Source organism: Spermophilus citellus (genome assembly GCF_964194105.1).
Source record: "Spermophilus citellus genome assembly, chromosome: 15".
Taxonomy (NCBI): domain Eukaryota; kingdom Metazoa; phylum Chordata; class Mammalia; order Rodentia; family Sciuridae; genus Spermophilus; species Spermophilus citellus.
This window is the reverse complement of record NC_138195.1, coordinates 64,680,684-64,708,203: the sequence shown is the minus strand read 5'-3', so window position 1 is coordinate 64,708,203 and position 27,520 is coordinate 64,680,684. Positions and strand designations below refer to the sequence as shown.

Below are 27,520 nucleotides of genomic sequence, written 5' to 3'. Positions count from 1 at the left end.
CTATTGGTTAGTTTGGCTAAAATTCCTCAATTTTGTCTATCTGTTCAGAGAAGTAACCCTTTATTACATTGATCCTTCATTTTCTAGTTTCAATCTCTATTTCATTTCTTCCTGGTCCTTCTTATTTCTTTTCTTATGCTCACTTTGGAATTGGGTTTCTCCTTGTTTTTCTAATCCTTGACATACATCATTATGTTATTTACTGGAGATCTGTTTTTCTAGTGTAGGAACTTATAGCTATAACCCTCCCTCTTCAGCCTGCTGTTGATGTGTCCCAAGGGTTCTGATAGATTCTGTTTCCATATTCACTTGTTTCTATGAATTTTTTAATCTCCCCTGGTTTCTTCAATGACCACTGCCTCACTGTGCCTACCATTATGAGAACCAAACTGGATCTTGGGACTCTATTTTCTTACCTATAATGCACAAAACAAGAGAAATTTGAGAACTGACCCAGAAATCAATTATGTATTTTATTAAGAACATGCATGGGATACATGGTTCTGACAGATCATATTCTAAATGACCATGATGTTTTACAGTGAGAATGTATCAATAACTCAGCATTAGATCCATGTTATTACTTGGGGTGGTCAATACAAGTATTAAAGAACACAGGAAAGAACGGGTATATCTGTACAATGACCAGAAAGAAAAAAAAACTCTATAAAGGAAGATGTGTGTTCCCTTACTCTACAGAATGGGGAGATGCAGAGGAGAGGTCAAGAATGCATCACAGACGGGGAAAGGATGTGGACGATGCCCTAGGGGAAGGGACTGCAGACAAGAGCACAGCAGCAGCCACATGGTCTGCTCTGTTTCACACAGGAATGAAGCAGAGCTTGTATAAGGGAGGAAGAGAGGCAAATCCATTAGCTACTGGGGTGGTATCGAGTTCCTTTGGGTCAACCTGAGATTTCAGATGAAAGTGCTGTAAAATGGTAGTCAGAAATAAAAACAGCTCCATGCGGGCCAGGCTCTCTCCCACACACATCCGTTTTCCTGTAACAAACAAAAAACACAATATGCTTATGTGTCATTTGGACAGTGACAAGCACTGTGATTCTTATGTAAAAGTGAGAATATAAATAAATATTTAATCAATGATTGAATGTTTGGATGGACAAAAGGAAAAAGAGCAGACACTTTTTGTCCATCTTAACAAATATTTCATTCAAACAGTATTTTTGGAAGTATCAGCTTTGTGACAAACATTTTATTTAGAATTCCTACACTGAAATGACACTTTTGAATTTGAAGTTTCTAAGTATATTTTTTTCTGAAAAGGACTCTGTTACTTGTATTTTCTATTCCCATTCTGATGATCCATGACCTTGCCCTCATTCTTCAACCCTCTAATCTCATCTCTAACAGAATCTTTTGAATCTCCAAAGAACCATGAATGTTCATCTTTTACATCATGCTAATCTTCTTGTATAAAACTCAATTTCCCTTCATTCCATTCAGGACACAAGTGGAAATTCATGTGCTAACTTTACATTCTTTATGATCCCCTCAAGCACTAAAATCTTGCCCTCTTTTGATATCCTCAACATCATACTCATGCTCTTTTGGAACCATGAAACACCTGGAATCATAGATTTCCATGTCCATCATAATTTTCTAACCTGTTGAAATGCGAGCACTTGAAGAGTGGTTCCTTGACTTATCATCAAGGGATGTGGAGTGCAAAATATAAGGCAGACATCCAGAGTCATGGAATCAAGGAAAAAGAGTCCATGAGCAAAGAATCAGTGAACACATTGCAGATGGGAGATTCAATATCCAAGACACATAACCATAACTGGAGGAAGAGCAGGATGCTCTGTGGTCATTGTAGGGTCTCTTCCCTCATCCCCAATTCTTCCATAAGCTCATGGTTATCAGGCAATTTCTGACATCCCTGACTGAGAACAAAAGTTCTTCTGTGGTGATTCATTACTTCCTTAAAAATGTCCTGCCTTTTCTATTCTCCATTATATGTGACTTTTTTCAGTCAGCTCAAAAACATTATTAATTATGAAGACACAAACTCCATTTTAAACCTCAAGTGGAATACTATAGACCAACATACTGGAAGCCTACCCTGGTAAGCCAGCCAGCCCAGAAACCTTCCCTACCTCAGCACACTAATCACACCAGAGTACAATCAGTTATTCACTAAGCTGCTTCCCTAGAGGCCCTTTGCTATGTGATCTCATGCTTGTGGAGACTACCATCATCACAGCGGAGCAAGAGGGGTGTTGAACAACATTTAGAAACCAACCAACATCATGGAGTGAGACGCCTTTCACTTAGTGGGTGAGGAATATTTAAAAGAGATTCACCTTATAGAAGGAAAGCTTAGAAGGGAGAGTACATTGGTATCATAATGGTGCTCTGCTCATGTAAAAAACAAATGTTCTAACACCAGATGAGGCACCAGGTAAGAAGTAGCTGATCCCAAATATTTCTCTTACCTGATGAGAAAGGCATGAAGTAGTCACTTTTCCTCAAGTTGCCACGCTCATCTAGAAAGTGCCCAGGGTCGAATATCTCTGGGTGGGGGAATTCTTTGTTGTCATGGAGCACTGATGTCAGTGAGGTCCATATGGCTGTGCCCTGGAAATAACAAAGACAGATCAATTTAAGCAGGAATTCAGGAGCTAAAAGGCACAATGGAAATTACTTAGCTCAATCTGCTGGTCTGAAAAATGGAAACTGTGTCCCAAAACAAGCAGTGACATTTTCAGAGAGAGTAACCATATGACAAAACTACATAAAGAAAAAGGCAATAAAATTAGCAATATCATTTTACAATGCCTTCCGTCTGAATATCAGTTCAAGCAAGGAGCATCAATCAAAGCTAGAACAGTTAGGTGAGTGATTTCAGAAGCAGGATGTTTACATAGTCCTGAAGGACCATGATATGATGTCTAGCACTTACTTATTAGAGCAGAAGCTCTGTAATGGAGAGATCTGTTGGATACCACCTTCTTTCCTGAGAAAATAAGCTATATTGAATAAGTGACATGATGTGTGCCCATCTCACCATGTGATTCAGTGACACTTTCATTGACATTTATGTAGTTTTCTTCCCAAATTCATGCTGAGAATCTAATCCCTAGAAAACTACCATACAAAGCCAGCCTCGGGAATGTTTGATTTCTGTCCTAGATTCCTTGGTAAGGCAAACATGATGAAAGGAAAGAAACAAGTACAGGAAAGGGAACTACTACCCCTGATTACGGGAGACTAAATAGAAAAGATAATCACATTACATGTCTGTTCTTTAACTGGACATAAATTGTACAAGAAAAATCTACAAGGAGATTGTAAAATTAATGGGCTAATTTAAACATAGGCTTATGTTACTATTATAGTGTGAATGATATCTGAGTATACATGCAATGACTACTGTGTAGGAGAAAATCATCATTCTTTGAAATGACTTGAGGCACCAGTCTATAAGTAAATAGCTTAATGGACAGATATTAAAGTATAAATACACTTCTAAATTTTATTTAGATTCCAAATTTTTTAAAAAATGTACCAGTTGGAAAAATTCAATCCCCTAATATTTAAAAAAGAAAACATAAAAGCATTTGCCTCGCATGCACAAGGCCCTGGGTTCAATCCCAGCACCACAAAAATAAATAAATAAATAAAATCATATCAATTTGCTTTTAAAATTCTTCCTTTAAGTATAGTTAAAGTTGTAATATATGACAAGGTTTGCTCAAGATGCATGTGGATATATGTTTAGAAAAAGTTGTTTGAACATATAGAAATTCACAAATAAAAAAATGAAGCAGAGTAATACCACCATAAGCAAAAGGTAAAAGAAAAACTGGTCAATTAACTAAGAGCTAAACAAAACAACTTTTACAAAAAGACAAGGGCAAATCTTTGAGAACTGGTTTTTGCAAATTCTCTTCAGATAGGACATAAATCCACAAACTGACCTCATATGATTATAGAAAGTCTACTGGAACAGTATGTCTCATAAGAGGGTTGAACAACAAAGTCCACAAAATGCAGCCTTCCATGTGTTTTCATATAGACAGTGAGCAAAGAATGTTTAAATTGAAAGATAAAGAAGAATATTTTTACATGAAAAAAAATTGTAAATTTATTATTTCAGTTTCCATAACATTGAACTTGGTCATGTTCTATAAAATGCTCTATAGATTGCCTATAACTGCTTCCATGTTGCAATGGCAGAGTTCAGAAATGTCAACAGAATCCTAGTATCCTGCAAAGTCCATATTGGCTGTAGACAATTACAAAAGAAGTCATTCAACTCCTATTAGAGTGTCATCTCCACAGACATCAGTAATTTCAGCCTATGGAAGAAAAATAATTTATCTAATTGGAAAATGGCAACCAAGGATTGAAAAATTCTATACCAGACTGTTCCAAGAAGAAGAGAATAAATGGATCATTCTCTTGAGGCTACAGTTCTATAAACTTCAAAGATACCAGCCATATCATAACCTGCCATTCAGTGAGCAGAATGGGATCATCAAGGAGGTCCATAAAGCAGATGCATTGGATAAGGAGTACTGACAATCCCTGATTCTTCAGTCTATTTCCCATTCAGTTGCACATAAGGAGGCAATCAACTTTCATTAATTTTATCCTCTCATCCCAATAAGAAATAAACACCATCTCCTCCTTGTTCCTCTGCTAGAAAAAGAGTAAGTTCAGGTCCTAATCCTTACACTAAATACAAGAGCAAGCCCCATGACCTTCCTTCCCCTGAAGCCATCAGCCTTCTCCCCAGGACAGACTTTATAGGTGCAACCTAATGAATCTAATCAGATTTTTCCACTGAAAAGACAATTCTTATTTGTATTATTTTAAATATAATACTGATATTTTCTGACCTCAAATTTTTTAAAAGAGAGAGAGAGAGAGAGAGAGAGAATTTTAATATTTATTTTTTAGTTTTCAGCGGACACAACATCTTTGTTTTTATATGTGGTGCTGAGAATCGAACCCAAGCCGCACGCATGCCAGGCGAGCGCGCTACGGCTTGAGCTACATCCCCAGCCCTGACCTCAAATTTTAAAATCTATTTTGTAACAGCAAGTAGGTTTTCTGGATGAACACAGAAAGCATGTGGAAGAAAGAATGTTAGCGCTTCACAGATAAAAATCATCTTAAGACTTCAGATGTGGATGCTGGAAATGAGGCCCAGTGGTAGAATGTTGCCTGGTGTGTGCAAGGTTCTGTATTTTATCCCCTGTATGGATAGATAGATAGATAGACAGACAGACAGATAGATAGATAGACAGACAGACAGACATATAGATAGATGTATTCCATAAATGGGAGACAGAGAGGAAAGGAAATGGCATATTTTTTATTATGTTCATATACTGTCCTACTAAAGATGAGGGAAGGAAGTGTTACAACCTTCTTTCCATTTATGGGAAAGAAATGAACCCTTTCTGGAAGAATATAAGCTCTGGAATTTTATATTTTTCCCCATGTGATACCCGGTTCTTCACCAAAAAAGATTTGGCATTTCAAGCATATGACAAAGTGGCCATCAGAAGGAAGAAACATACCTACTTCAAGGAACATTTCTCACATATTTTTATGCAGCCAGCACTATCTTGATATCTATTATCTAAGAAAGTTTTTGGAGGAAAAATTATTGACAAAAAATTTGTTATAAGCACTGAAAACATGAAAACATGTGATAGATCAAATCCATCTCTGTGTATGTATTTGCAATTTGTATATTTACTGCAGAAAATCCATCCAATATCATATAATCTATCCCCCAGATGCTGAAAATCAATTTGTGTATACACATTCTTGACCAAACTTTATATGAAATTAAGAGAAGAAAATTTCCCTTATTTGAAAAAGAACATCTACCAAATTGTACATAAAGCAACCTTCTCTGCAATGAGATAGTAAGCCTCTAACCATTCCTGTAGATAAGAAATAAAACAAGAATGACTGCAATCATGTATTCTGTTCAATGTGATGGAGAAATCCTAAAGAGGGCAATAATGCAATAAAGAGAAATCAAGGATATAAAAACAGGAAATACATCAAATTGGCTCAGACAAGAGTATAAAAAACACTGACATTTCAAATGTATCTCAAACAAACCATTGGCAATTACTAGGAAAGTTATTAATTTTACTAGATGTAACATCATCACAATGATAAAATCAAATATAATCCCACAACCAGTTAGAAACAAGAGCCAATGATGTGTTTAAATGACATAGCATGGACAAAAATACTCATTTTACAGGAAAAAATAACAAAATATTTAGGAGTCACTGAACTTGAAAAAACATGACTGAGAATATTAAATGGAGCAAAAATAAATTGAGAACATAATCATGAATTTAAAGAATCAACAGGTCAAGATATCAATTCTTACTTAATTTGTCTATAGGTTTATTGTTCTCATGAGGAAAACCTAAGAAATCACTTGGGGAATTAACAAACTAGTTTTTTAATCAGAAATTGAATGCAACACTGCTTAACTACTGAGCTACATCCCCAGCCATTTTTTATTTTATATTTTGAGACAGGGTCTAGCTAAGTTACTTAGAGCCTTCCTAAATTGCCAAGACTGGCTTAGAACCTGCACTCCTCCTGCCTTACCTCCTAAGCTACATGAGCCACCACACCTTGTGACAACGAAATTTTTAACCTTGGTATGGAAATGTAGACATTTAATAATGGCAAAAACAATGTTTAAAATGTAAAACCAATTTGGAAGGCTCACATGGCCAGATACAGCCACCTCTTAGAAAGCTTTATACCCAAACTAGAAACTGCACACAGGTCATTAAGTAGCCAAATGTTTTGCAACTTGTCTCACCCTGTGTGTTAGAGAATTACAATCCTGCTATGGATTTGGGACCAGGAAGAACACTGAGGCCCAGCCCAGAAGAAACAAGCTTACCTTGGGAATGAGGTAATTTCTGAATTTAACATCACAAGTCACTACATGGGGCAGGTTGACTGGAATGAGATCAATGTATCTCTGGATCTCATACAACACAGCATCTGTGTAGGGCATGTGGCTTCTGTCCTGCATGCAGGGGCTACGGTGTCTGCCAATCACACACTGAATCTCTTCCTGGACTTTAGCTGGTAAGACACAAGAAAGAAATGAGGGGAAAGGAGAGAAAGGGCACATTTGTCATAGCAACTGAGTATCATGAGAAACTGGACAAAGATGTCCCAACAGCATTATGAATATAAATGATATGCCCAGAGGCACACTTACATATATAAAGAGTGCAAGTAGTGTGTGTATACACACACACACACACAGACACACACACACACGCTTCATTAAACTACATTTTAAAGTAGATAGAAGCAGAGAAAGTAAATAAAATAAAAAATAGGACCATACTTATAAATTAGCATCCCACAGAATTAATATAAGTAGAACTAAATAATATTTTCAAAACAATTATCAGAATATAAACACATCAAGAATTTACAGTTCTGGCAGAAAGAAAATTGGAATAAAATATTAAATTTACATGAAAATAATTTATGTTTAATAAAAAGTATAATAGATTGATATATCTGTATGAAGGTTTTGTATGAGAGCAATTTGCAGTGGAACTCCCATCAAATTCCCACATCATTTTTTAAATATTTTTTTAGTTGTTGATGGACCTTTATTTTATTCATTTATTTATATGTGGTGCAGAGAATCAAACCCAGTGCCTCACACATGTCAGGCAAGCGCTCTACAAATGAGTCCAATCCCAGCTCTATCCTCCCACATCTTAGGCACAGACACTCAGCACTCTAACACCTCGTTCTGAAATTTAAAGTCATATTCAAATAATGATTCTCTATTTTTTGTGTGTGCATTATTACACAACACTTAATGATTTCCAGGTATGTGGAAATGAGAGTTTGCATAACTCAATGAGTTAAGCACAAAATTGGGAAAGGACTCACACACACACACACACATGATTGCCCACCAGACTCTATTCACGAGGATATATTAGACTGCAATTTTTGCTTATATCAACATCCATGAGGTACGACCTTCTGATGGTATACACATACTTTCTGTTATATGAAATTATGATTATGTTACAATCTTGGTTCTTTCTTGGTCTTCTCCCAGTTGCTCTATGTAAGCTCATCATTTTCCAATTTTGAGTTAGGATTATTCAAGATGCTCAGGTAGATGTTTTATACTGCAGGAATCATTGTCCAGCTGTCGGAAACCCCAGACTATTCCTCACATCCCTTTTGCTCCTGAGTTCTCTCCTGTCATCTGCATCATCCACCTTCATGCTGAAGGCTGCTTCCTAGGTCCAGCACCCATCAGTCTCCTCAACACTCTCATCCCATTCGTGGAGCCCATGGCTTCCTGACATATACACATTAAGAAGCAACATTCTCCAGTAATTTTCTGAGATATAGGGGTAATGGTATAATATTTTCGCAAATGTGCAGGTCTGGAATACACCTATTCTATGAAATAACAAGATATTAGTTACTTGTAAGAATTCTGGTGCTGCTCTGGTGTTTCACATAAGTCATGGGATATTTCTCTGAATGTTTTAATTAATTCTTCATCCCTTGTGATATGCAATGCTACAACCCTGTGTTTTGGGTGGATGCTTTTATTTCACTCTCTCTGATGGGTGATTGGAAGAATTTTCTACTAAGATGCAAAATATGAAAGTCTCTACTCCACAGTTCTTCCCTCCCTTGAGAGCACATGACTTTTCTGATGTTGAAGGAAGAGCTCAGATTCTCCAAAGCTTCCTTTCAGCCCCACACCTCAATCTTTCTTTGCCACTACATAAGGACCCTTAGGAAATGGATTCTCAGGCTCAGTATGTTCCCTTGCAGTTCTTTGCCTGCAAAGAAAATATTCCTCACCTGATGAGTGAAGATGTGAAAAGAATGGTTTAATGCTATTAGCTGACAAGGGATTTGCCTGAGCAGAAAAGCCTCCCTTTTCAACCTCACTCTCCCTTCATTGATTCCTGTTATTTCCAAACAAGAGAATCTTGTTGGAATTTTAAGAACAGAGTTTGCTTTTCTTTCTTCATAAATTTTCCTCTTCTAATATTCAGGTTACAAGACCATCCTCCTTTTAGATTCCATCACCACCCTTGAATCTACCTTCTATGATTAAGAAACTTGGTGAAGAGTATATAAAGTGTTTATTGTTCCCATCCTCTCTTGCTTGAAAGAGAATGAGTCTAACAAATAATTGTGTTGCCATCCTTTTAGTGGAATCCTCACACAAGACTCAAAAAAAAAAGTGCTTATTGCTACTGCAAGAACAAAATTCCTTTAAAGGTGATTTTTAAGTGGTATTGATAAAACATAAAATGTTTGGCCTTTAAGAACTCAAGAAAGTTCTTACTCCATGAAACACAAGTTTTATAGAAGCAGTCTGTTGAAATGATAAATTAAAAAATTAGGAACAGATCTGCCAAAATTAAAATACCTTTCTGACATATATACATGAATAGAATACTTCCAAGTGAGGAAGAATCTCAGGAAGCTTCATTACATTCTGGGATTTCCACCAAGGCTTCAAGAAGGAGTTTCCTTTTCCCTACCCCAGAATTAGAATTAGCAGAATGAGGAGAGGCATCTTCAAGACTTTATCTGCTGATTTGGAAGATGGCGGCGGGAAGTGAGTAAGCCGCTCTGTGCCCCGCGCCGCCGCGTCTGAAAAGATGAGGTAAAGATCATTAAAGGAGATCTGTCGACAAAAACCCAGCACCGTGTCAAGAAAGGGGCCTAGGTGGAGTGAATCCGCCACTAATCCAGCCAAGGTGAAGGGAGTCCATCACGACTTCAGCGCGAGCAGTAAGGCTGCAGCCCGAGCTGCCCGGCTCCCTCGGCCCCTTCCCCCTCTCATCTCCGCCTCTCCGCCTTGCTTCTTTCTCCCCAACTGTCTCTCCTCCCAAGCTCAGTCTCTAAATTTAGATCTCAATTTATTTCCCCCACCCCGCCCGCTCTCCTGCGTGTCCGGTACACGGACCGCACGGCCCTGAGGCGCCGCCTCCCCTCCCCCAACCCGCACCCCCTCCCGGGGGGTCCCGAAGGCCGCCGCCGCTGCCGCCGCCGCTGCCACCGCCGCCGCCTCCGGCGAAGCACCATAGAGCAGACTCTTCACCGCGCGAATGAGCTGCCGAATTATATGAAACAGCTGATAAGATGAGTGACAATTTAAAATCCAAGTGATCTGAGAACACGCACTGAGCTCTGACCCGCTGAATTCAAACTCCCGGTCACCTGCTTCCCGCAGACAAACAGCTATGACTCGGCATTAATCCATCCGGCTGAAACAACTGGTCAGCCCTTCTCATCATACGAAGGTAAATGCCTACCGAGCCTTCATAAGTAGTGGCCACAGGTTTGAAACGGGGCTTGGGAGAGAAGGACCCACCCGTTGCATTGGTAGCCCAGCAAAGGGAAACAACGTCATCAGACTGCTGCGGAGGAGATAACATCTTTGAAACAGGGGTGTGATCCCATAGCCTTGCCTCTCCACACATCGGGAAAACTTAAGGGCCCCTCCCACCTCTCCCGTAAGGGCCCCTCCCAGCTCTCCCGTGAGTGCTACAGCCAGCCCGAGGGAATCAGAGGTGATGCGGGTCCTGCAGAGCGGAACTACCGCTCCCACCAGGGCTGACTGCTGAGGTCTCTTGCACCAGCTACGGGGAAGTGGATAAAGGAGGGCAAGTAAAATCTGCTGAGGATTCTCAGCCCCAAACGATACAAGCTTAGGGTCTGAGGGAATGGCAAACTGGAAGAGTGTGCCCAGTCGTTCATGAAAACAGGGCTCCCGGGAGCAGCAGACTTGGCGTGTAGCCAGTATTGTGGTGAGAGGGGCCTGGCTAGAGAAAAAGTGGGAAGTGACTAGACACAAGAGGAGGCCCTAGACACTCAGGATTGGAGACTCGCCCAGTCTGGGAGGAGCTGCTGCACAGTGATTGGTTCCTGCGTATTGACAGGAGAAACTTGGCCTGGAGGACAAAGTGCCACCTACTGGAAGAGAAGTTAATCAAACTCTAAGACTGCATTTATTAGTTTTTTTTTTTTTTTTGATTTGGGTTTTTCTTTCATTTTCATTTTTTTCTTTCTTGTTGTTTTATTAATTTTTTTTTATAAAATATTTTTTTAATTTTTTTTCTACTAATCTCAATTTAAATTTTTTTTAATTATTATTATTATTTTATTTTTTATTTATTTATTTTTTAATTTTTCTCTTTTTTAGTTCCTATTCTTTTTCTTCTTTAGTCTTTTCATTTTTCTTATCCCCCCTTTTTCCTTGAATTCTACCTGCCTACTCTCATTCTCTTTAGAGACTTCTTCCCTTCCCTTCAAATACCTTTCCCCCCAAGCATCAGATTAATTTATAGAAGTAAACTGTAACTCAGCACTCAAACAGAACAAGAAGCAACATGAGCAGCTTCAAAAAACAAGGAAGAAAAGGAGTACAAACAATGCAGGACAGCCTAAATATTCAGGAGGACCTAGAGTCATCAGAAAAATGGTCATATAAAGAACTCAAGGAACACCTAAGACAGATGGAATGGAACCTTAAAGAGGATACAAGACAGCAAATTCAAGCAGCGAAAGAACACATTGAGAATGCATTCCATAAACAGATAAAAGAAGAAGTTAAGCATCTTTATCAGGAGATAGAGATTATAAAAAATAATCAAACAATAATTCTAGAAATGAAGGAAACGATAAACCAAATTAAAATCTCAATTGAGAGTATCACTAACAGAGTGGAGCAAGTAGAAACCAGAACGTCAGATAATGAAGACAAAATATACCATCTTGAAAAGAGTCTAGCCAACTCAGAAAGGCTGGTAAAAAATCACGAGAAAAACATCCAAGAGTTATGGGATAACATAAAGAAACCAAACTTACGAGTCATCGTGATAGAAGAAGGTACAGAGATTCAAACCAAGGGAATGAGAAACCTGCTGAATGAAATAATTCCAGAAAACTTTCCAGAAATAAAAAAGGAAACAGATATACAAATTGAAGATGCATACAGGACACCGAGCACACAAAATCACAGTAGACCAACGCCAAGACACATTGTTATGAAGATATCCAATATACAGAACAAAGAGAAAATATTAAAAGCTACAAGAGAAAGGAGACAGATTACATTTAGGGGTAAACCAATACGGTTAACCACGGATTTTTCATCACAGACACTGAAAGCAAGAAGGTCATGGAACAATGTATTTCAAACACTGAAAGACAATGGATGCCAACCAAGAATTCTGTATCCAGCAAAATTAAGCTTCAGGTATGACAATGAAATAAAGATCTTTCATGATAAACAAAAGTTAAAAGAATTTTCAGCCAGAAAACCTGCATTGCAAAGCATTTTGAGCAAAACACTACACGAGGAAGAAATGAAAAACAATAACCAAAACCATCAGTGGGAAGTGCCTCAGTAAAGACAGAGGGCGAGGGGAAAGATAATCACGGAGAAACAAACTAAATATTTAAAAAAAAAAAAAAGGATAAGCATTCAAACATGGATGGAAGTTCAAACCATATATCAATAGTAACTCTGAATGTTAACGGCCTAAACTCTCCAATAAAGCAACATAGGCTGGTATCATGGATTAAAAAGACAAATCCAACAATATGCTGCCTCCAGGAGACACATCTGATTGGAAAAGACATACACAGGCTGAAGGTGAAAGGATGGGAAAAAATATACCACGCACACAGTTCTCGTAAGCAAGCAGGAGTGGCCATCCTCATATCGAATAAAATCGACTTCAAGACGAAGTTAATCAAAAGGGATAAAGAAGGTCATTATATACTGTTAAAAGGATCCATTCACCAACAAGACATAACAATTATCAATATTTATGCACCAAACAATGGTGCTGCGACATTCATAAAACAAACTCTCCTCAAGTTCAAGAATCAAATAGACCACAACACAATAATTATGGGTGACTTCAACACTCCTCTTTCACCGTTGGACAGATCCTCCAAACAAAAGTTGAATAAAGAAACTATAGAACTCAATATCACAATCAATAACCTAGACTTAACTGACATATATAGAATATATCAACCATCATCAAATGGATATACCTTTTTCTCAGCAGCACATGGATCCTTCTCAAAAATAGACCGTATATTATGCCATAGGGCAACCCTCAGTAAATATAAAGGGGTGGAGATAATACCATGCATTTTATCTGATCATAATGGAATGAAACTGGAAATCAATGATAAAAGAAGGAAGAAAAAACCCTACATCACATGGAAAATGAACAATATGTTACTGAATGATCAATGGGTTACAGAAGACATAAAGGAGGAAATCAAAAAATTCTTAGAGATAAATGAAAATACAGACACAACATATCGGAATCTATGGGACACAATGAAAGCAGTTTTAAGAGGAAAGTTCATCGCCTGGGGGTCATTCCTCAAAAAAAGAAGAAACCAACAAATAAATGAGCTCACACTTCATCTCAAAGCCCTAGAAAAGGAAGAACAAAACAACAGCAAATGTAGCAGAAGGCAAGAAATAATTAAAATCAGAGCGGAAATCAATGAAATTGAAACAAAAGAAACTATTGAAAAAATTAACAAAACTAAAAGTTGGTTCTTCGAAAAAATAAATAAGATCGACAGACCTTTAGCCATGCTAACGAAGAGAAGAAGAGAGAGAACTCAAATTACTAACATACAGGATGAAAAAGGCAATATCACAGCAGATGCTACAGAAATACAGAAGACAATTAGAAATTATTTTGAAAACCTATATTCCAATAAAATAGAAGATAGTGAAGACATCGATAAATTTCTTAAGTCATATGATTATACCAGACTGAGTCAGGAGGATACACACAATCTGAACAGACCAATATCAATGGATGAAATTGAAGAAGCCATCAAAAGACTACCAACCAAGAAAAGCCCAGGACCAGATGGGTATACAGCGGAGTTTTACAAAACCTTTAAAGAAGAATTAATACCAATACTTTTCAAGTTATTTCAGGAAATAGAAAAAGAGGGAGCTCTTCCAAATTCATTCTATGAGGCCAACATCACCCTGATCCCGAAACCAGACAAAGACACCTCAAAGAAAAAAAACTACAGACCAATATCTCTAATGAACCTAGATGCAAAAATCCTCAATAAAATTCTGGCGAATCGAATACAAAAACACATCAAAAAAATAGTGCACCATGATCAAGTAGGATTCATCCCTGGGATGCAAGGATGGTTCAACATATGGAAATCAATAAATGTTATTCACCACATCAATAGACTTAAAGATAAGAACCATATGATCATCTGGATAGATACAGAGAAAGCATTCGATAAAGTACAGCATGCCTTTATGTTCAAAATATTAGAAAAACTAGGGATAACAGGAACTTACCTTGACATTGTAAAAGCTATCTATGCTAAGCCTCAGGCTAGCATCATTCTGAATGGACAAAAGTTGAAGGCATTCCCTCTAAAATCCGGAATAAGACAGGGATGCCCACTATCTCCACTTCTATTCAATATAGTTCTCGAAACACTGGCCAGAGCAATTAGACAGACGAAAGAGATTAAAGGCATAAAAATTGGAAAAGAAGAACTTAAATTATCACTATTTGCAGATGACATGATTCTATACCTAGAAGACCCAAAAGGGTCTACAAAGAAACTACTAGAACTAATAAATGAATTCAGCAAAGTGGCAGGATATAAAATCAACACGCATAAATCAAAGGCATTTCTGTATATCAGTGACAAAACTTCGGAAACGGAAATGAGGAAAAACACTCCATTCACGATATCCTCAAAAAAAATAAAATACTTGGGAATTAACCTAACAAAAGAGGTGAAAGATTTATATAATGAAAACTACAGAACCCTAAAGAGAGAAGTTGATGAAGATCTTAGAAGATGGAAAAACATACCCTGTTCATGGATAGGCAGAACTAACATCATCAAAGTGGCGATATTACCAAAAGTTCTCTATAGGTTTAATGCAATGCCAATCAAAATCCCAACGGCATATCTTGTAGAAATTGACAAAGCAATCATGAAATTCATATGGAAAAATAAAAGACCCAGAATAGCAAAAGCAATTCTAAACAGGAAGTGTGAATCAGGCGGTATAGCAATACCAGATCTCAAACTATATTACAAAGCAATAGTGACAAAAACAGCATGGTACTGGTACCAAAACAGGCGGGTGGACCAATGGTATAGAATAGAGGACACAGAGACTAATCCACAAAGTTACAACTATCTTATATTTGATAAAGGGGCTAAAAGCATGCAATGGAGGAAGGATAGCATCTTCAACAAATGGTGTTGGGAAAACTGGAAATCCATATGCAACAAAATGAAACTGAACCCCTTTCTCTCGCCATGCACAAAAGTTAACTCAAAATGGATCAAGGAACTTGATATCAAACCAGAGACTCTGCGTCTGATAGAAGACAAAGTTGGATCCGATCTACAAATTGTGGGGTCGGGCTCCAAATTCCTCAATAGGACACCCATAGCACAAGAGTTAACAACTAGAATCAACAAATGGGACTTAATTAAACTTAAAAGTTTTTTCTCAGCAAGAGAAACAATAAGAGAGGTAAACAGGGAGCCTACATCCTGGGAACAAATCTTTACTCCTCACACTTCAGATAGAGCCCTAATATCCAGAGTATACAAAGAACTCAAAAAATTAGACAATAAGATAACAAATAACCCAATCAACAAATGGGCCAAGGACCTGAACAGACACTTCTCAGAGGAGGATATACAATCAATCAATAAGTACATGAAAAAATGCTCACCATCTCTAGCAGTCAGAGAAATGCAAATCAAAACCACCCTAAGATACCATTTCACTCCAGTAAGATTGGCAGCCACTATGAAGTCAAACAACAACAAGTGCTGGAGAGGTTGTGGAGAAAAGGGTACACTTGTACATTGCTGGTGGGACTGCAAATTGGTGCGGCCAATTTGGAAAGCAGTTTGGAGATTCCTGGGAAAGATGGGAATGGAACCACCATTTGACCCTGCTATTGCCCTTCTTGGACTATTCCCTGAAGACCTTAAAAGAGCATGCTACAAGGATACTGCCACATCGATGTTCATAGCAGCACAATTCACAATTGCTAGACTGTGGAACCAACCCAGATGCCCCTCAGTAGATGAATGGATAAAAAAAATGTGGCATCTATACACAATGGAGTACTATGCAGCAATAAAAAATGACAAAATCATAGAATTTGCAGGGAAATGGATGGCACTAGAGCAGATTATGCTTAGTGAAGCTAGCCAATCCCTAAAAAACAAATACCAAATGTCTTCTTTGATATAATGAGAGCAACTATGAACAGAGCAGGGAGGAAGAGTAGGAAGAAAAGATTAACATTAAACAGAGACATGAGATGGGAGGGAAAGGGTGAGAAAAGGGAAATTGCATGGAAATGAAGGGAGACCCTCATTGCTATACAAAATTACATACAAGAGGTTGTGAGGGAATGGGAAAATAAACAAGGAGAGAAATGAATTACAGTAGATGGGGTAGAGAGAGAAGTTGGGAGGGGAGGGGAGGGGGGATAGTAGGGGATAGGAAAGGTAGCAGAATACAACAATGACCAATAGGACATTATGTAAAATTGTGGAAGTGTAACCGATGTGACTCTGTAATCTGCATTTGGGGTAAAATTGGGGGTTCATAACCCACTTCAGTCCAATGTATGAAGTATGTTATGTCAAGAGCTTTGTAATGTTGTGAACAACCAATTAAAAAATAAATAAATAAATAAATTCAGTAGGAAATTGAAAAAAAAAAAAGAGCATGCTACAGGGACACTGCCACATCGATGTTCATAGCAGCACAATTCACAATAGCTAGACTGTGGAACCAACCCAGATGCCCTTCAATAGATGAATGGATAAAAAAAATGTGGCATCTATACACAATGGAGTACTATGCAGCAATAAAAAATGACAAAATCATAGAATTTGCAGGGAAATGGATGGCACTAGAGCAGATTATGCTTAGTGAAGCTAGCCAAACCCTAAAAAACAAATGTCTTCTTTGATATAATGAGAGCAACTACGAACAGAGCAGGGAGGAAGAGTAGGAAGAAAAGATTAACATTAAACAGAGACTTGAGATGGGTGGGAAAGGGAGAGAAAAGGGAAATTGCATGGAAATGAAGGGAGACCCTCATTGCTAAACAAAATTACATATAAGAGGTTGTGAGGGGAATGGGAAAATAAACAAGGAGAGAAATGAATTACAGTAGATGGGGTAGAGAGAGAAGTTGGGAGGGGAGGGAGGGGAGGGGGGTTAGTAGGGGATAGGAAAGGTAGCAGAATACAACAATTACTATTAGGGCATTATGTAAAATTATGGATGTGTAACCGACGTGATTCTGCAATCTGCATTTGGGGTAAAATTGGGGGTTCATAACCCACTTCAATCTAATGTATAAATATAATATGTCAAGAGCTTTGTAATGTTGTGAACAACCAATAAAAAAAAAAGAAAATGTATATATACACAATGGAACATTACTCAGCCATAAAGAAGAATGAAATAATGGCATTTGCTGGCAAATGGATGGAACTGGAGACTACCATGCTAAGTGAAATAAGCCAATCCCAAAATACCAAAGGGCAAGAATTTCCTCTCTGATATTTGGATGCTGACTCACAATAGGCAGCGAGGTGGGGAGGGGGCAGGGAGGAGTGGAAGTTCACAGATTTGAGATTTGGAGTGGGGAAGAGGTAGGGAAGGGAGGGGAGATGGGAATGAGAAAGACGGTAGAATGAATGAGATATCACCTTCCTATGTTCATATATGAATATGCACCAGTGAAACTCCACATCATGTACAATGAAGAATGGGAAGTTATACTCCGTATATGTATATGTCAAAATATATTCTACTGTTGTGTAACTAAAAAGAACAAATAAAAAATAATTTGCTTCCTAAAATTAAAAAAAAAAAAAGACTTTATCTGCTGAACCAAGTGGTATTTGGGGGATACAAACAGGAGACATTCCCATGCCCATGGATCCTGGCTCTGCCACCACAAATCACCTCCAATATAATGCAGACACTGCACCAGGGTTCCACTGCCTCTCCTACTGCCATGCTCTCTTCACTTTCTCAGCCCTCCTCCTGATCACACTTGGTGGCAGAGAAATCTAAACAGAGAAGCTTCTCTAAGACAAACAAGTGAGGACCAAGCACTTCTTCCCAACATCTCTCTCAGTTCACTTGATCATCATCTGTGTTCATACCTGTGACCTGTGGGTGCTTCAGCAGGAGCAGGAGAGCATATCTCAGTGTTGTGCTTGTTGTCTCTGTGCCAGCACCAAACAAATCAGAGGCAGCATATACCAAGTTTTCATACGTATACTCCAACCTTTGATTGTTCTTTTCCTAGGAATGATTTGATACTGTTACATGTCAAGACATTTGCCAATGGATGAAAATACAGTGAACCATATTAACTCCTAATGTTGTAAAGTTGGCCAACACAGACCCTGAAGCATGCAATAACTGGTTGTCGTGGCAGAGACGGTATATTCCTTGACCCAAACTTCATTTCCTACACTCTATTTCCTACCTGAGATTCTTTGCAGCATGATCGATGAGCTGTGTAACATGTTTCTTTCCACAAAACAGAAGGAGCATGACGGGTGGCTCTCACTCTGCACATGAAGGCTTAATCATAAAAGTGAAACCCCCAATCTTAAATAGGGAGTCAAAAATGAAAGGCTTTTTTATTTGTATTACAGAAATAGGTGAATGAGTACTACATCGTGGTATATGTTATAAGTCTGAACAGAAGTTTTCAGTTCTTTTCTGTCAAAAATTGAAAAAGTCTCAATAGAACCCACAATTTTCATGAAGTACAATTATGAGAACAGCATGGCAGCAAATCCAAGAAGTTATCAGAGGGAAAGAGAACAGGTTCATCTAGACAGGATGGGCCAGCACTAATGTAATGAACAAGGGAGAGAACAGATATAATGGTCAGGGGACAGAATAAGAATGCACTAATTGAAAAGACACCTAACCATAAAGAAAACAAGTTGAGACATTATCGTCCAAATGGGATATATGACAGCGAAGGGGTAATGAGATGCCAAGGATAAAGTTTTGGACTGAAAAGACTATGAAAATGAATTGAAAACATCAGAGCAGTTTAAATACTGAGTAAAAGGGATAATTATTATAAAAAATACATTATTTGACAGCTAGCTCCAGGGCCAGCATGGTACATTCATAATGTCTATGTAGCTGTGTTATGCTTCACATATGTAATTAACACCATCAAAACAAACGAATCTCTTTCAACACACATCCTGGGTAACCAAACTCACTATATGTCTTGGAAATACCTACTTCATATTGAGCCTGTCAAGTCAAAGTTCATCAATTAAGTCTCAAGTTAGCAGTCATAGACCAATCTTAACTGGCGTGCTCTAAAACCAATGTTAATGTTTCTATCACGTAAGATGAATTTGGAGAGTTACTTTCTATAGGCACATATGAAATCACAATTAGCCTTGTTTAGATAAACCGTATAGAAAATTCTTTTTTAATACTTATTTTCATTTTTTTCTATATCTTTATGTATTTTTATATGGTGCTGAGGATCGAACCCAGTGCCTCACATGTGCAAGGCAGATGCTCTACCGCTGAGCTACAGCTCCAGCCCCTAGAAAATTCTTTTAAAACTAAATAAATGGGCACACAATCCATGCTACTCAATCAAATATTAACATTGTTCTGGAAGCATTAATCAGTGATGTCACAAACATCATAGATCAGAACATCCCAGAACTGGCATTTCCAAGAAAGCAACTGTCAACCTCACGTAACCCATTTAAAGAAACTTCTAGGGAGCTGTGGTGTCTAGGCAAAGACCTTCACCATCCAGCAATAGTTGATAAGGAGAGTGTCTGAAAAATTACAGTAAATTTTCATTTCAAATAGAAGCTGACACTCCCTATTCCCCAATTCTGGGACAAACAGTTGTGGGCATAGTGTAGTGTGTTTCTGTGCAGCCTGCTTGTTCCTCACCAAAACTAGGAATAGGTTTCTCCAAAAATCAGTGTTGCATCTTTTGATTGGCAATACATGAAGAGTTTAAATAATGATTTCCTCTTGTTTACTTATTGGATCACAGGACTTAGGGAAATCACCATCACTCTTTTTTTACTGCTTCTGACATAACAGAAATGTGATTAATTGTCCCCAGAAATATAGATTTTGCAAAAATTATTTGGAACAACTATCAAGTAAATGAATTTCTGTAGCCTTCATGATGCTATTCAGCAATTGCTGTAACAGAAAAATGCTCCTGATTAATGAGTCAACCAATTGCAATGGTAAATTCCAATCCTCAACAATAAATTACATAAATTTTTCATTCACATCCTCTACTGACTTCCTTAATTCACACAGCTGTTTTTCTACATTTTCTTGGTATTGACTGATCAAATTATAGTCATTCATTTTATTTATTTATTAAATATTTCATCCAATTTAGTATCTTTGGGGTCAGTAGCTAGTGAATTATGAACTTTTTGAGCTATGTGTTACCTTGTATTTTCATATATCTTGTATTTCTGTGTTGTTGTATGCATCTGTTCAAGTGGATTTCTTTACCACTCTTATGTGTAGGCCTTTTTAAGACACAGTCTTCTCTTGCCAAAGTGTCCTGGATTCTTGAGATTCAGACCCCTTCAAACAAACTTTATGTTAATTCACTGCTTTTGCTGTAGAAATGAATTTCCATGAGTGAGACCTAAAGGCCCACCATTAGCCATTCCTATTTAGGTCTATTACTGGTTTTTCTCTTCTATTTATTGTAATAAACTACAGATGAACTCTGGTAATTTATGCATACAGGAAGGTGCCCTTTTCATCATCAGGTTTAGTTCAGCAGCAGAATTTCTATCCCATGAATTTCTACTTCCCTGTAGATTACCATCATCTCACAGTAAAGAGGGAAACAAATATAGCAGCAATCAAAGCAAAAGCAGACAGTAGGAATATTGATGCCTGCTGTCTCTCTGTAGAGTAAATGATGCTGAAGATAGATACTGAAAAAATGGTCAGTCCTGAAAATTCAAACATTGTTAAAGAAAAGAAAAGAAGTAGCCATGATCAGAATATACAAAAACTCTGGAACAACACTAAGAAACCAAATTTAAGAATCATCAGAATTGAAGAGGAGTGAGAACTGTGGGCTAATGGAATTGATAGCCTTTTCAGGTACATAATAACAGAAATTTTTCCAAATGCAGAGAGCAAGATGGCCATCAAGACACAGGATACATTCGGAAACCAAAATATACAAGATTGAAAAAAGAAACTCTCCACAAAACATTATAATGAAAAGACCTATCATACAGACCAAGGATAGAATTTTTAAACACTCAAGAAAAAAAATTCATGTCACATTTAGAAGAAAGGCAATCAGAGGTCACACTCTAAAATACAGAAGGACTTGGAATGATGTATTCCAAGTGCCTAAAAGAAAATAACTGTCAACCAATATTGCTACATTTAGCAAAACTATCCAGCAGAATTTTAGCAGAACAAAAACCTTCCAAGATAAGCAGAAACTAAAAAAATTAATGACTACTAAGCTGTTACTAGTAAAAATACAGAAAGACATACTATACAAAAAAATCAAAAACAAATCCAAGTCTCACAAAAGAATAAATTTCATTTGAAGAACAGCTAAGCAAATGAGGAAAAGGACCAAATTAAACATTATGAATAAAGCAAAATGCCAGCAATGAATAATCAACTCTATATAATAACATTGAGTGTAAATGTTCTCAACTCCCCTAATTAAAACACATAGGCTGCCAAAAGGGATTTTTTCAAAAAGATCAAATTATATATGATTTGCAAGAGACTCCAATTATAGGCAACGACATTCACAGGCTGAATGTGAAAAGATGGAAATACCATGTAAATAGAGCCTGAAACATGCAGAAATTGCTATTCTCATATACAGCATCAGAGAATCGAGTGTCATGTGTTTTCAGTCATATGTGAAAGCTACATGGGAAAAAGGAAAAAATGTTGTGGTGGGATCTCATGAAAATGGAAGGGATATCAGTATAGTACAGGAAAGTGATCATGGGGAGGGAAGAGGGCAGGAAAAGGAGAAATACTGGGGAATGTTATTGGCCAAATCATGATGTTATACTATGAGCATGTGCATATATGAATAAATGAATCCCAACATTAAATACAACATTATGCAACAATAAAATATGGGAGAAAATAAAAAGCAAAAGAACACTAGATAATAAACCAAGGCCATATTAACAAATAATTATCATTATTAATAATAACTACATGGTTTAATAGAAAATATGCTCTGATACTCTTTTTTTAAGAGAGAGAGAGAGAGAGAGAGAGAGAGAGAATTTTAATATTTATTTATTTTTTTAGTTATCGGCAGACACAACATCTTTGTTTGTACGTGGTGCTTAGGATCGAACCTGGGCTGCACGCATGCCAGTCGAGCGCGCTACCGCTTGAGCCACATCCCCAGCCCAACTCTGATACTCTTTTATTTCTATGTAGTTCTTTGAGTTTCTATAATAAAGAAATATGCAAAAAACAACTGTTTTTTAAAAAACTGGGAACCTATTTAAAGATATAGATTGTGACTAATAACAACAAAAAAGAGATGAGTTTGCATGGGAGTAGACTATCTGTATGCAATTTGAAGCTTAGAATTAACTCAACCTGGACTATTAACATTGACAATGTTAAGAGAAAACCACATGATAAATAATAAGAAAAAAATTAAAAACAAAAAAAAGAGAGGAAATTTAAAAGTTTCAATAGAAAAATGTTGATCACTTAAGACATTATCAAAAATATGTAATACTATTGTGCACATGCATATCCATCCATCAATAGAGCTCAAAGTGTATGAGGTAAACATTGACAAATGAAGAGAAACTAGAAGAAAATGCATTCTTCTCAAGAGAACATAAACCCTTCTGTTCTCCAGGACAGTCCAGGTGGTGGGACATACACAATTCTCGATAAATTTTAAAAACACAAAATCATAGAAAGCATCTCCCCTGATCACAATGGAATGCAACTAGAATACAAGGAGAGAAGGGAAATCTTCCATTACACAATATGCTCTTCTACAACTAATGGGTTAAGGAGGGAATCACTAGGAAAACTAGATAGGACTGAGATGCAAAGGAAACAGAATACAATACAACAAAACGCTGACAGGAAGCAAAAAAACAATTCTTAGTGGGAAACTTAGAGGGGTAGAACTTACAATGAAAGGGAAGACAAGAGCTCAAATACAATGTAACTTCTCAACCTGGGACTAGGAAGATAAGAGCAGGCTGAATGCAAAGCCCACAGAAACGAAAAACAGAGCTTCATTACCTCTTAGAAAGGCAATGTGATTGTGAGAGGAGAAAAAAAAGAAATGAAAAACAGAGTGGGAAAACAGCTGAACACTCACTCATAGCAAATACTGCTTCTCAGAAACTGTAGCAAATGTCCCAAATCATTAGCTGGACTAAGCACAAATAAAGAGAAGACACCAACCACTAAATTCAGACATGATAGCAGGAAACTACTGATTTTACAGAAATAAAAAAGGCAACAAGAGATTACCTTAAATTACTGTACAACAGCAAATAAGAAATCTGAATAACAGAAAAATTTAATAGAAACACAAATTACAAACACTGATTCAAGGTCAGTATGCAAAACATGATCAACTGCAACAACTTAACATAGACAATTTGTAATCAAACTCCTCCCAAGAGAAAGGTGGATTTGTGTGATATACGGGTGAATTCTATCAAAAATTTTAACTCATAGTATGTACACCAGTAAAAAACATAAGCACTCAGCCACACAAAAGAGCAAAATCGTGATACTTGCTACAACTTAGATGAGTCTCCAATGCATTATATAGAATAAAAGAAGACAGAAACAAAAGGTTGCATGTGCCACAAGGTCTTTCATTATTTATCCACGATAGGCAGATCCATGCAGACAGAAATCAGAGTGCAGGGATGTGGAAGAGGGGTGTGTTCATTTCATGGTACATATACTTTTGAGAAAAAATGAATAGGTTTTGAAACTGGAGACATATATGATCACAGAACACAGTAAATGCTATAAATACCAATAAAGTTAACTTCAAGAAGGTTCACTGTATGGTATGTGAATTTCGTCTCAATTTTCTAAATGACAATGAGGAGACACAAATTTATTGCAATTCATGTCAGAATGCCACACTGGGTTTTTGCTGAAACTGACTATCTCATCTTGAAATTGATGTGGAAATTCAAGGGACCTAGAATTTCCTGAAAGTCCTGAACACCAACAACACAGTTGGAGAACTCACATTCCTATTGCAAAACATGAAACACAGGAACACCAAAGAGGACAAGACGTCAGGATGGTGAACCTCCTGGCATAGGGTGGACATACCCATCATGGAGCAGCATGAGTCCACATACAAAGCCTCAAATTTATAGACAACTGATCGTTGACAGGGTGCCAAGGAATTTCAATGGGAATAAATAACCTTTTATCGCATGCTGCAGTGACAGCACATTCCTACTTGCAGGGTCCCTGACAGACACCAACTCTAACTTTGTGTTATATGTGACTTCATTTAAAGCTGCATTCAACAAGGCTTCTCTCGTCTCTGCACCTACTCTTGCCCACACCACCACCTACAAAACAACCCATCTGCAATTTGCTCTGCTGTCCACGCTGCACATGTCAAGGTCTGTTTCAGTCCACAGGACATGCAGGTGGTGTACCTGGGGTAAGCTGCTCCTTTCCATGTCCCCAAACCTGTGCAGTGATGAACTCCATCCTCATGTCATGGCATGGTATTTTATATGGAAATTGTCTCTTTGGCAGCCACAACCTTGAGTCAGTCTAAATGACAATTTGTGTATTTATTAACTCTCTCAAACACCTAGGTGTGCATTCTTTCTTCTTTAGATTTTTATCTAAAGAACAGAGTCAGCATATTCTAATTATTTAATAATTGCATGTTTTCCATGATGCTTCATGGAGATTCATGATACACTGGGTCATCAAAGTGCTTCAGAATCACTATTGTCCTGATCATGTAACATTTCTACAAATTCAAAGGGGTTCAGAAAACCACAACATGATCAAGGAATCAAAAAATTAAGCTGATGGCAACACTGTACCTGAGCCATTTCTATCAGGAAACAGTCAATGAAGTCTCGAGGATCGTTAACATCCAGGGATTCTTCATGTTCTTTTACTTTCTCCAAAATATAATTCATTATATAATCAACATTTTTGACTAAAATGTGATGACTCCCTGGCAGATAATCAATGAGAGCAGGGAAATTATTGTAGACCTATAAGAGAAAACAATATTATATTTATACAATGTACTTAATTAACACATAGGTGACATGTTGCCAGCTCTCATAAGAACTTATTGCTCTATATGTAAATAAAATTTGGGTCTATCGTGAGGTGTCATTTTTACTGAAAAATATATAATTCAATCATTCTTATAGAATGATTTATGGGAGAATTTTCTTACTGGAGCATCACAAGGGATAATCATTCCTGAAATTTAAAAACTTCTTTATTCTAAAACTTAATTTTATACAACTTCACTTCTTTACTACATCAATTTTCCCCAAAACATGAAATATGACAGCATGAATTAATGTGATTCACATTTCATAGATAACAAAAGACATTAAGGGATATGGGGAACATTGATTTAGAACACAAAACTAGGCCCTGCTTTTTATTTCTGTCAACCAGCTTCAGATGGGGAATGAGGTGGCCCAAAAATACATGGAGTTCAACTGTCCTCTAGACCAGTCTCTTCTAACCCAGTGATCTTTTTAGCTAGGATAGCAGCTGCACATCAAAACCCCTACCCGACTCAGTGATTCCTCAAAGTTTCATTGTCTCTATTATTCTCTTTACTTGCAGAAAATATACTTTTTCTGAATTGAGATATTCCTGCCACATGTTTGGATGAAAAGTCCTTCAAGTGTTGATTGGTGGGCAGGCCTTGTGAGCAATGGGAGCTTTCAAAAAGTCCTAGGATGTCCACGGAGTGGCATGGTCATCCCTTGGGCAGTCACCAAGAGCCTTACAAAAACAAGGCTTTTGATATGTAAAGAAATATCCACTCACTGGAGTGGGCTAAAAGCCAGCTCTATACGTGCACCTTCATATTCATGCATGCCAAATAAAGAATTCAAAAGCTTTCCCAGATATTTGCTCCATGGCTCTAGGCAAGACAGTACAATCCAAGCAATCACATCACCTCATGCATCATATACTATTTTGGACGTGTCTGAAGAAAAAAGACTAAAGTGTTTTCTAAGGAAGAATGGATCTTGGCCTCACTTGCGCCCATGCAGAGCTCATAATCCTGACATTTTCATTTAACTTTTTCACCAAGGTGAGAAAATCTGGATCTTGGTAGTCAAACCGGTTCTTGAAAATAATGGAGCAGATCACATTGCAAGGAGCGCAGCCCAGGATGAAGGTGGGATCACAGGGTGAGCCTAAAGAATTGAAAATGAGTCAAAATACATTCTATGATCATGTTTAACTTAAATGACAACTATCAAAAAAATTAAAAATTAATAAAAATATTTCAATAAAAAAGAATTTTAAATGATTTTGAAATATCTTTAAAATTGGCTGTTATACCCTTGCTATCTAAATAAATGAGTTTAATATACTCAGCTGATATCCACTGCCTTTACTTATACACTTTATACTGCAACATTCTGCTATTTGGGAAGATAAAGACTTATCTTTCTGTGGCTGGGGTTGTGGGTCCATGGTAGAGTGTTCCCTAGCATTTACGAGGCACTGGGTTCGATCCTCAGCACCACATAAAGATAAAATAAAGATATTGTGTCCACATAAAACTAAAAAATAAATATTAAAAAAAGACTTAACTTTCTACTTAACAAATCCAGTATCCAGAGCAGAAACACAGGTATATACGATGTACACATTTTAAACAGTATATTGTACACAGAGCAACTGACAGCAAAATATTCACATGCATTAAAACAAAGAATTGCCAAGTGCAATGGCACATGCCTGTAATCCCAGAGGTGTTGAAAGATGAAGGAGGAGGATTGCAAGTTTGAGGCCAGCCTCAGCAACTTAGTGAGGCTCTAAGGACTTAACAAGGCCCTAAGAATTAGCAAGACCCTGTTTCAAAATAAAACATAAAAGGGGCTGGAGATATGGCTCACTGGTAAAGTGCCCCAGGTTCAATCTTCAGTACCAAAAAAAAACAAAGAATCAAGTTTACCTAACTCTGAGTAGACCCTGAAAACCTAACATGTTAAATAATGGAGTTTACAATACTTAGTTCACATCCACTGCTTTTACTTACATCTCTTTAACCCCTGGGGTTTTCTGGTTGTGGTGGTGGTTGTTGATAACATTGTTGGTGGT

The 27,520-nt window shown here is 37.4% G+C and overlaps 1 protein-coding gene across 2 annotated transcripts in view; it reads right to left on the bottom strand.

Annotated features, from left to right (window-relative positions):
* Positions 1-820: 820 nt before the first annotated feature.
* LOC308634130 (cytochrome P450 2C18-like) overlaps positions 821-27,520 on the bottom strand; it is a gene marked incomplete at both ends in the record, with an annotated part of 30,458 nt that continues 3,758 nt past the window's right edge. The window contains 6 exons of one of the 2 annotated variants that reach the window (XM_081267722.1): positions 821-1,002; positions 2,460-2,601; positions 6,923-7,110; positions 18,295-18,436; positions 25,252-25,428; positions 26,447-26,607. In XM_081267722.1, the coding sequence (XP_081123848.1) occupies positions 821-1,002; positions 2,460-2,601; positions 6,923-7,110; positions 18,295-18,436; positions 25,252-25,428; positions 26,447-26,607 (992 nt within the window). The remainder of the gene's footprint in view (positions 1,003-2,459; positions 2,602-6,922; positions 7,111-18,294; positions 18,437-25,251; positions 25,429-26,446; positions 26,608-27,520) is intronic. The other variant, XM_081267723.1, reaches the window with a different exon arrangement.